This window comes from Phoca vitulina, unplaced genomic scaffold, assembly GCF_004348235.1.
Source record: "Phoca vitulina isolate PV1807 unplaced genomic scaffold, GSC_HSeal_1.0 scaffold50, whole genome shotgun sequence".
Classification (NCBI taxonomy): domain Eukaryota; kingdom Metazoa; phylum Chordata; class Mammalia; order Carnivora; family Phocidae; genus Phoca; species Phoca vitulina.
In genome coordinates, this window is record NW_022589753.1 from 11374793 (window position 1) to 11386772 (window position 11980).

An 11980-nucleotide genomic window follows, 5' to 3' on the forward strand; every position below is an offset into this window, starting at 1 on the left:
CAGAAAAGCCCCAGGTCTGCCCTCCACAGCCTCCGGGCTGGCACGCTGCCTCTGGCACGGCCTCATGACAGCCCCCTCACTGCAGTGGCCGAGTGTCACACACAGGCTCCCACCTCAGGGCCTCTGAACTGGTTCCCTCCAGGAATGCTCTTCCCCCACCTGGTCAACAGGTTTGTCCCTTATCTCATTCAGGCCTCAGATCAAACGTCCCTTTCCTGACCTGTTTTGGATGACAAGGAATTTCAAAGGACAGCCACCATTGTAATGTTAGACCTGGAGGAAAGGGAGGCACAAATGGTGACTTCCTGATGTGCAACCAGAGTTCAGGACTTAACTGGAACTTAGCCAAAGGTGGAGGTATGAAGGCGGGGGTAGGAGGACTCTTGGATCACTGGCTTGAGTAGTCACTGGTACCGTCCACAGTAAGAGGGAATGACACAGAAGAGGGAGAGGCATGGAGGGAGGAAACTGGAGATGCTGAGTTCGGTTTGGGCCATAGTAAATCTAAGATTCCTATGGGATTGGGATTGGAATAGCTACGCCCAGGAGGTAAGTCTAGTAGCTGAGTGCCACAGTGAGTATACACGATGTAGCAGGCGCCACGCCAGGCCTGTGCTGCTTCTTGAATCCCTTATATCCTTAAAAGGCAGCTATTCCTGGAAATGTACAACTAGATAAAAGCAATACTTCTATGTTTGTTTTAAATATAATTAAAAATTAGTAGACATCTGAGTATTTGATTTGCAATGATAAAAGTTCTGTCCAATTTGGCCAAAAAATGAATGACTTCCTTCTATTCAGGCATACGGGCTATTTACCAAGCACCTTTTATGTGCCAGCACGGTGCCAGGCACATATTCACCAACTATATAATTATAAACTGATTAAGTAAAGGATTAATAAATGGTAGCTATTTAATAAATAGTAAACACCTCCTCCTTTATAAAGACACTAGAAGCCAGAAAATCATTCCCATTTCATTGTAGAGAATCAGGTTCAGAAAGGGAAAGTATTTGCCCAAAGTCCCACAGCCAGTGGCAGAATGCAGAGCTTACGCATGCCATGACCCCGGATCTTAATGCACGAAACTTTACTACAACACCTCGGGGCTGCTGCTAAGTCATCAGAATGGAGCTGAAGCCACGTGTCCCTTGATTCAAAGAGCATGGTCATTTCTCACCTCACCAGAGCTCCCAGCTGTGAGAAGGGAGGGTTGTGTTCATTTTCCAGAGAGGACAAGCTTGGTTAGGCCCAGTTGGTGAAGTGTCAGAGCTAAGATCAGAGCCAGATGGGACTCATGACAGACAAGCCCTTCCCCTTAGAAAGAGCAGCAATCTTCTGGAGCCACCGCAGGCCTAGACTTCAGCAAAAGGTGGTTAATGAAAACAGGCATTACAGCTTGCCAATTGGATAAATTATGAAATTTATTTATATTTCACCATTTAAAAGCCAGAACATAACAAATTTCACTTTCTGGAAAGTCATCTTATTAGAAATACATGAAGTGCACTTAATACAAGGAAATCGGTTTCTTGGTACCACCAGTGAAATGGACACACTCTTATCCATTCCCTCAAATGAAGGCTTTGTCAAATTTCCCTCCAAACTTAGACCTCTCAATTCAGGGAGGTCAGAATGAACTTTTTCCAGAAATTACAGTGAAGACATGGACCTTAACATTTGGGCCCTCCCAAACAATAGCACATCAGAAAAAATTACTTTGCCCCCAAAGGGCGCTGTCTTTGCTGGTTACTAGGCATCTGCAGCCCCGACTGGCGGAGGGAGAGGCTCCCAACAGCACTACACACAGGCCCAAAGCGCGCTGTCACTTGCAACCTCAGCCACTGACCAGAGAAACTTTCCACGCTCAGTGCAGAGAGGTCTGACACGAAAAAGTGAACCTAAAGTCACATGCCTTTTGGTCAAGCAGAGGTTCTGCTCCTACATATTAGACCGACAGCTCTTAGCCTTGTATTTATTAACATTCGTGACACATGGTGAACTTCAAGTTTCTTGAGCTATTAACAAAGCAAGCTTCCAGTAGACAGTTTCCATCAACAAATGCTCACAGGAGACATGTTTGCCTTCTGAACAGTGTGTCTTGTCAAAAAAAGATAGGCTGTGATACTAGATTTCCTATAACCTCTGCTTTAGAAGGCAGGTTTTCACATACTGATTTACATGTGGAAACCATTTGTGATAGAAAAGCAATACTCAGTTTAATCTAAGTTACCAAATAAAAGATAAATTAACTATAGTATCCACTGGAGCCCCTAAACCTCTTCCTTATTCATTTGAGGACTCCTTCTCGTGCTTCAAGGACAAGAATGCAGGCTCCAAATAGAGAGGTAAACATGACTCAGTCATTTGAAAATACGGCATTAGTTTGAAAATCAGAACCAAAAAGTTATGGCCCATACACTGCTCTTAGCTGATCCTCCTCCCCACTTATGGATAAATGGAGTTTAACTTTCCTAACCTAGAAACACTTATTCTCACTAAAAATATATGGTTACACCTTATCCTAAAAAGGCACCATGCAGGCATTTAAGACTGAACCAGTTAATTCTAAGGGTGTGCAGGAGTGGTAGGAAAATATCACTAATCAAAACTTCCAGCATCAGATCATGCTAAACCCAGAACATTCACCCCAACAGGCCTTTTGAAATGTTTCCCAGGAGGTAAACTCCAGCTTTTGGCAGCTGCTGCTAAGGGCCAACGAACAAGAACTTCCAGAGCACAGAAGGAGCTCCGTCACCAATCGGATACACAAACCTCAGGGACAAGGAGAGAAGATGCTGGTCTCATTTGTGCTATTCATGACCCAAAAAAGGTCCTGGCTGGCTCAGAGGACCTGAGAAACGAACACTAGATGGGAGGAACAAGTGTGAAACAAGGATAGGTGGAGAAGCTGGGTTCTCTTCCAGAAGAGGAAGCAAAAGATCCAGGAAGTAGCTGAGGAGCAATCAAAGACCCGACATGTGACAGAATGAACAGTAGGGAAGACCCCAAAGGAAAGGACGGCTCTGACCTGGAGACCTCTTTCTCTGTCAGAAGGTACCCTTTCTTAACACCACAGCTCACTTCCAGGTCTGTTGTACATTTAAGGTGTATGAGTCACGTTTCACGCCTAACACACAATGGAAGCTCTGGAACAGGAGATGGACAGCAGAGACTGCTCACTGATCGATGATGGAGCGCTGCAACACCTGATTCATCATGTCCTCTTCATCAACATCGTAATCCTATGGGCGAAACACAGACACTCGGCCTCAGCACCGGTTAAAGCCACAAAGACTCACGTTCAGTAGAAGTGGGACAGCCCAGGGATGATGGGCTCTGGAGGCGACTGCCCCAGGACCGATCCCGGCTCCAGGGTGCGACGCCAGCCATGTAACTGGGGGCAAACTGCTGGATCTCTCTGTGCCTCTGCTGCCTCATCCTGACAATGAAAATACTGATGGCTCCCTCAGACAGGGACTAGGAGGACCAGAGGGCACCTGCATGGAGAGGGGCACAGACCAAGTGCTCAAACGGGAGTACACTGGAGTCAAACTTGCCTTTTTAATTCAATGAGGCCAAATTATCTACTTGGGTAGAACTTGGGAATCATATTCCTCTTCACAGCCCTAACAAAAAGGACAGTTATTTTGAAGTCTGAACCTCAGACACTCTCTTAGACTGAGAATAAATATTCTTATGACAACTTAGGAAAGAGTCATGCTTTCCTTCCCAGGTCCTGAAATATAGCCGTTAAGACTGAATACTACTCTAAAATCCTCACGACATACATCTATAAACAAACAAACAGTTTACTTCGAGCAGTTGGCCAAATTTATCTATTACTATTATGCCAAAACAACAGTGGGTCCCTTCAAAAAGGATACCAACCGGATGAACACCTTTGGCGAGTGGATGTGCTTTGTTTGACCTGAAGTCCTTTAAAAAAATATGTGATACTTCCCATGACATTCTGCCTTTCCAGCTTCCTGGGGTTGGGGTAGGTGAAGAGACAGGCAATACTATCCCTGTATCTCCGCACGCTAACGATCAGCTGGAGCTAATGGCAGCATAACACGGGTCGGATACTGTCCAATTTGCAAATCCTCATGAGGACCACTGCCATTACTTGCCTGGTCCCCATGAGCATCTGAGCTTTGGGATCCTAAGCCAGGTTCTATAACAGGTAAAAACTACACATACCAAAAGAAAGTGGGAAAATTTTTTGGGAAAAAACTCAGGAAGCAAGCTTTCACTATGTTTCACTGCAGATGACTGGCCAGTTCACCTTCTTAAATACCACACAACAAAGGCTCTGGCCACTCACCGGGTTCACAAGTATGGACCACACAGCTGCTGGTCCAGGGAGCCCATCACATCAGTGACAAAACTCAACAATGGGACCCACAGTTCTCCAGGTAAGAGAAGGGAGTTCCCCCAGGGGAAGGATCAGGGCCCGGGCTCCAGACTCACCACAAAAGTGTCGTAAGAAAACTGGTGCCGGCGCTGGATGTGCTCTATGAAGTTGGCGCTGCGGTAGTTGGGGTCTCCCCAGGGCATTGAGGCACATATCGGGCAAACCTTTCAACAAAGAAGCACAGTCTTAGGCACCTGACATTAAAGCTGACATTAGCCCTCTGTGGCCTCTATCTGGCCTCCTTTCCTCCAGGGCAGCTTTCCTGACACACTGGTTTAGGGCCTGGCCACTCCTTCATATGTACATTTGTATCCCAGAAAGCACTGTCAGCCTCCTCAGGTCAAATGAGAGATGAGAGTGCATAAAGGCTTCGGCCACTATACCACCCTTTTCTGAACCTTTACTGTGACCAGGATGTGTGTCAGCTCAGTAGGGGCCTAGACTCTGGCTGTCTGACCCAGCACACAAAATGATCCAAAAGCACAAAGAAAACCAAGGAAATGACAGATGAACCGTATCCCGAGGAAGTAAAACACAGCCTTCTGTGCTATTTTTACAAAGTCAATGCTCAGATGAGAGGGCTGAGGCTGGAAAGCCCTCAAGTAAGAAGTCGATTTGGGCCTTGAAGACTGGGAGGTATTTGGAAGGACAAAGAGAACATGAAAGGGTGCTCCAGAAGACAGGAAGTGGCACCGAGGAGAGGCCAGGGGGCAGCAGTATAGGCCTACAACGAGGCAATCAGTCTGGCTAGAATGGAAAATTCATAGACGGACAGAGAGGAGCTGGGCCAGGGGGAGCAGTAGGCCTAAGCAGTCAGCTTGGAAATGGAACCCACCATTTACAAGGAAGACAGGGCGACAAAAGGCGTTGGCAAGAGATTAGTCTGAAATGGTAGAAGACTCCTTGGTAGAAGGAGCTGGGCTGGCAGCTGTAGCTGTGGGGCTGGAAGGTGGGTCGGGTTCAGAGACTGAGAGGTGGTGGCTTCCAATGGGAAGGGCTGAAACATTAACAGTTAAAGACTCTGTAGATGGAGAGGGGACAGAACAGAGGGTCAACAGCTGAAGGAAGAGAGGCTTCAACAGAGACAAAACAACCAGAGGGATTTCAGGAAGCCAAAAGAGGAAAAAAAGAGAAAATTAGGTTGTAGTACCAAAACCACAGAGTACTATAGCACTATCAGTTTTATGAGTGCACTTAACCTTTAACCAAATTAACCCAGATCTAAGACTTTATCTTATAAACATAAATAAACACAGGCAAAGATGTGTTAAAAATTTATGGCTACATTTATGAAAAACCCACAGCGAATATCATTCTCAATGGGGAAAAACTGAGAGCTTTCCCACTAAGGTCAGAACACAGCAGGGATGTCCACTATCACCACTGCTATTCAACATAGTACTAGAAGTCCTAGCCTCAGCAATCAGACAACAAAAAGAAAGAAAAGGCATCTGAATCGGCAAAGAAGAAGTCAAACTCTCAACTCTTTGCAGATAATATAATACTTTATGTTGAAAACCCAAAAGACTCCACCCCAAAACTGCTAGAACTCATACAGGAATTCAGTAAAGTGGCAGGATATGAAACCAATCCACAGAAATCAGTGGCATTTCTATACATGAACAAGACAGAAGAAAGAGAAATTAGGGAGTCGATCCCATTTACAATTGCACCCAAAACCGTAAGATACCTAGGAATAAATTTAACCAAAGAGGCAAAGAATCTGTACTCAGAAAACTATAGAATACTCATGAAAGAAATTGAGGAAGACACAAAGAAATGGAAAAGCATTCCAGAAGCTCACGGACTGGAAGAACAAATATTGTGAAAATGTCTACGCTACCTAGCGCAATCTACACATTTAATGCAATCCCTATCAAAATACCATCCACTTTTTTCAAAGAAATGGAACAAATAATCCTAAAATTTGTATGGAACCAGAAAAGACCCCGAATAGCCAGAGGAATGTTGAAAAAGAAAAGCAAAGCTGGCGGCATCACAATTCCGGACTTCAAGCTCTATTACAAAGCTGTCATCATCAAGACAGTATGGTACTGGCACAAAAACAGGCACATAGATCAATGGAACAGAATAGAGAGCCCAGAAATGGACCCTCAACTCTATGGTCAACTAATCTTCGAAAAAGCAGGAAAGAATGTCAAATGGAAAAAAGACAGTCTCTTCAACAAATGGTGTTGGGAAAATTGGATAGCCACATGCAGAATGAAACTATACCATTTTCTTACACCACACACAAAAATAGACTCAAAATGGATGAAAGACCTAAATGTGAGACAGGAGTCCATCAAAATCCTTGAGGAGAACACAGGCAGCAACCTCTTCCACCTCAGCCGCAGCAACTTCTTCCTAGGAACATCGCCAAAGGCAAGGGAAGCAAGGGCAAAACTGAACTACTGGGACTTCATCAAGATAAAAAGCTTTTGCACAGCAAAGGAAACAGTCAACAAAACCAAAAAACAACTGACAGAATGGGAGAAGATATTTGCAAATGACATATCAGATAAAGGGCTAGTATCCAAAATCTATAAAGAACTTGTCAAACTCAACACCCAAAGAACAAATAATCCAATCAAGAAATGGGCAGAAGACATGAACAGACATTTCTGCAAAGAAGACATCCAAACGTCCAACAGACACATGAAAAAGTGCTCAACATCACTCGGCATCAGGGAAATCCAAATTAAAACCTCAACAAGATGCCACCTCACACCAGTCAGAATGGCTAAAATTAACAAGTCAATAAACGACAGATGTTGGCGGGGATGCAGAGAAAGGGGAACCCTCCCCTACACTGTTGGTGGGAATGCAAGCTGGTGCAGCCACTTTGGAAAACAGTATGGAGCTTCCTCAAAAAGTTGAAAATAGAGCTGCCCTACGACCCAGCAATTGCACTACTGGGTATTTACCCCAAAGATAAAAATGTAGCAATCTGAAGGGGCACCTGCACCCCAATGTTTATAGCAGCAATGTCCACAATAGCCAAACTATGGAAAGCACCAAGATGTCCATCAACAGATGTATGGATAAAGAAGATGTGGTATATATCTACAATGGATTATGCAGCCATCACAAAAATGAAATCTTGCCATTTGCAATGACATGGATGGAACTAGAGAGTATTATGCTAAGCGAAATAAGTCACTCAGAGAAAGACAAGTATCATATGATCTCACTGACAGGAGGAATTTGAGAAACAAGACAGAGGATCATAGGGGAAGGGAGGAAAAATGAAACAAGATGAAACCAGAGAGGGAGACAAACTCTTAATCTCAGGAAACAAACTGAGGGCTGCTGGAGTGGTGGGGGGTGGGAGGGATGCGGAGGCTGGGTGATGGACACTGGGGAGGGTATGTGCTATGGTGAGCGCTGTGAATTGTGTTAAGACTGATGAATCACAGACCTGTACCTCTGAAACAAATAACACATTATATGTTTGAAAAAAAAAAAAGAAGATAGTAGGAAGGGAAAAATGAAGGGGGGGAATCGGAGGGGGAGATGAACCATGAGAGACTATGGACTCTGAGAAACAAACTGAGGGTTTTAGAGTGGAGAGGAGTGGGGGGATGGGTTAGCCCGGTGATGGGTATTAAGGAGGGCATGTATTGCATGGAGTACTAGGTGTTATACGCAAACAATGAATCCTGGAACACTACAAAAAAAAAAAAAAAATTATGGCTGCATTTTAAAACTTAGCGTGCAACATAATTTCCAACCTACCGAAAAGTAGATAATGCTTTGGTGACCCATCCCTTATCCCCAACACCTAGATTTTAGTTTGGCACACTCATTTTGGCAAAAAAATGAGGCATTTTAAAGTAAGACACAATATCTCACCCGTAACTATTTCAGTACAGTCCTCAAAATAGGTACTTCCCTTTACATATCCAATACTACTGTCCCACCTATCAATAATAATTCTTTAGTAGCATTTAATATCCAGTCCTTACTCTAATTTCCTGATATGGTCTGAGACCAACCTTGATGTTCATCAATAAGGGACCAATTAAACTTTGCCACAGACAACTAATGGGAAACTGTGACGCTCATTAAAAAAGCAGATATACATGTCGGATATGGGGCAGATGCCAAAAACACTGATTCAGTGTGTAGAATGTGCTGTCATTTGCATAAAAAGGGGGACATACAAGAATCTCCTAAGGACATCTGAAAACTACAGACGTCTTTGGATTACATGACTGTGTACTTGTCCACACACAGCTGAGCTCTACTGACATGCCAGTGAGCACAACAGAGAACCGCTCCCGATGTTCTGAAGCGAGAACTGGTTTAGAAGCCGGGACACCAGGTCCAGTACTGGCTCCGCCGCGAACCGGCTCTACCACACAGTCAGTCCGCTGAGCTCGGATGGCACACAAACTCCTTCACTTACTCCCTTCTAAAACCTGCAGGGCAGGACGGCGGTAGGAAATGAATTCCAGTCTCTACATTTTACTTAACATCCATTATTCTTCTCATAATTACCAAAATAGTTAAGCTTATCTGGCAAACTTTAAAATGGAAAATGCATAGTGGGGGCAGGTGGGTGGTGGTTGTGCATCTCTGCACACTTGCCTTTTCAATAAATGATCAGTTATTAAGAATCACACCGAAAACATCTTGAAGAAAGAGCTGAAACCTTGGCTTTGGGTGTTTTTTACAAAACATAACTCTTATTTGCCAACTGTGGCCAAAGAATGCATACTGTGAAGCTACTCCGGAATCACAGAAAAATAGCAGATTCAATGCCCATTTCAGGTTGGCATCTGCCCACAGAAAATTTCAAGAGTCATCTATGTAATGAAGATATAAATGTTAGAATGACAAATATTAATATCAAATGGTGAGGCTGTTAATTTTTGAGAATAATCAATTCTGTGAGTGATCTCATGAGGCTGGCAAGCCACCATGGTGTGGTTTACTTTTACATCGGGTTTACTTCTATTAAACAAAAATGGCAAATGGCAACATAATGCATTTAACATACCCAAACATAGAATAAAATGCAAAAATATAAAGAAATACTGGGAAACTAATGGTATAGAAGGGAACCGGAAAACTAGGGGAAGGGGTCAGAGACACACTTTTTACAATGTGAACTGACTAAATATGAAGAAAACGTATTTAAAAATTGCAAAGACGGGGCGCTTGGGTGGCTCAGTCAGTTAGGTGTCTGCCTTCGGCTCAGGTCATGATCCCAGGGTCCTGAGATCGAGCCCCGCATCAGGCTCCCTGCTCAGCAGAAAGCCTGCTTCTCCTTCTCCCTCTGCTGCTCCCCCTGCTTGTACATGCACTCTGTCAAATAAATAAATAAAATCTTTTTAAAAAATTGCAAAGAGGTGACAGAAAGCAAGGACTCGAGAAGTCAGCTGGGACCATGGAGAATATGACATCAGCAGGGGTGGAAGCTCAATCTGGAGAGGATAAAGAAAAGGGTTCAAAGAGACAGCATCAGCTAGAAAATGACAAGCTTGAGGGAAAAGATCAACCAAACACTATCTAGAGAGAGCACAGATCAAATATTCCTCCTACCACTGAGCCAGGGAAGATGGGCACGTCTGAAGGAAAACAAGTGAGGCGTGGATAGAGAAACAAATTTGAGGTAAGACAAGATAAGACACAGGACAGGGTAAGCCACAGGAGCAGAGATAAGTCTTACTTTGGGCTGGGCCCTATGCTCAGTCCTCTGCATGGGTCTGAGGACACAGGAGCCTTTTCCTCAACACAAAATGGAATGATAAGGACAAGAAACAAGGGCTGCAAATTCAAGTGCTCACAGGGACCAGATTAGTAAGGCACATGAGCAAAGGAGGACGGGTGTTAAGCCCATTCCATCTAGAGGGGCAGCAACTACTCTAGGCCAGTTGGCTTTAATTTTTATTTATTTGTAAGATTTTTATTTATTTATTAACACAGAGAAAGAGAGAGCACAAGTAGGCAGAGCGGCAGGCAGAGGGAGAGGGAGAACCAGGCTCTCCGCTGAGCAGGGAGCCCGATGCAGGGCTCGATCTCAGGGTCCTGGGATCATGACGTGAGCTGAAGGTAGATGCTTAACCAATTGAGCCACCCAGGTGCCCCATTAATTTTTTATTTTATTTTTTTTTTTAAGATTTTATTTGACAGAGAGACACAGCGAGAGAGGGAACACAAGCAGGGGGTGTGGGAGAGGGAGAAGCAGGCTTCCCACCGAGCAGGGAGCCGGATGTGGGACTCGATCCCAGGACCCTGGGACCATGACCTGAGCCGAAGGCAAACACTTAATGACTGAGCCACCCAGGCTCCCCATAGGCCAGATGGCTCTTGTCAGAACTTCCAGTTTCTCAAATGTAGAATATCAAGACTGAGAAATCTTATGGTTTTTAACGGTTAAAAGGGAAGTTAAAATGTGTATAGATCAGGGGTGCCTGGGTGGCTCAGTTTTTGGGTGTCTGCCTTCGGCTCGGGTCATGATCCCGGGGTCCTGGGATCGAGTCCCACATCAGGCTCCTTGCTCGGCGGGGAGCCTGCTTCTCCCTCTGCCGCTCCCTGCCATTCTGCCTACTTGTGATTCCTCTCTCTCTCTGTGGCAAATGAATAAATAAAATCTTTGAAAAAAAAAAAAAGTGTGTATAGGCCAGACATATCCCATAGACTGCCAGTCTGCAACCTCAAAGGTAAATCAGAGAGTTCCTGAGACAGAAGGAGGAAGAGAGAAGAAAGGAATTCATATCTGATATTCTGAACTCAGTTAAAAGCAGGATTCAGTGTTACCTGGAAAGGATGAGGACGGTTCATGCCAGGAACTTAATGTATAGAGTCCCCAGAACAGCCACCAGAGAGTGCCTAGCAGCAATAGGACCTGGCTGAAAATGACTTACAATGAGCCAAGCTAGCCAAGTTCCCTAGTGAGGGGAGTTGGGAAAAGCAGACAAGAGGGAATTTATCTGTCAAATCTGTCACAGCACAACAGTAAGAGCTCGGGGAGCCCAGGGTAAAAAGTGGCTGTATTGACAGGAATGTGGACTTGCTAAGGAATTCAATAAAGTCAAGAGAAGATCTAAGGTATTCTCAAACAGGCCAGCTGTATCTTAAAATTTGCAAAAAAAAAAAAAAAAAAAAGAATGCCACTAGGCCTAATCCTATTCACAAAAGCTCATTCAAATACTAAAGTCCATGCACCACCTTTTAAGGCAAGGGAGCTGAAGTGTGCCCAGAAAACTAGGTATACAGTTCAAGAGAGCAGTATGAGATGGGAAAATTGAAACAAAACTATGGAGGAGATTCTATCAAGACCTAGCCTGTCAATGACATTAAGAGGGAAGGGGGCACCTGGCTGGCTCAGTCAGTGGAGTGCGTGATTTTTTTTTTTTTTTTTTTAAGATTTTATTTATTTGACAGAGAGAGACACAGTGAGAGAGGGAATACAAGCAGGGGGATTGGGAGAGGGAGAAGCAGACTCCCCGCTGAGCAGGGAGCCCGATGCGGGGCTCGATCCCAGGACCCTGGGATCATGACCTGAGCCGAAGGCAGACGCTTAACGACTGAGCCACCCAGGCACCCCGTGGA

At 44.5% G+C, this 11980-nt stretch overlaps 1 protein-coding gene across 1 annotated transcript in view; it reads right to left on the reverse strand.

The window, feature by feature from the left end:
- Positions 1-706: 706 nt before the first annotated feature.
- RNF114 (ring finger protein 114) overlaps positions 707-11980 on the reverse strand; it is a 19719-nt gene continuing 8445 nt past the window's right edge. The window contains exons 5-6 of the mRNA XM_032387646.1: positions 4474-4581; positions 707-3245 (exon numbers count right to left, since the gene is read on the reverse strand). Coding sequence (XP_032243537.1) covers positions 3180-3245; positions 4474-4581 — 174 coding nt within the window. The 3' untranslated portion in view covers positions 707-3179. The remainder of the gene's footprint in view (positions 3246-4473; positions 4582-11980) is intronic.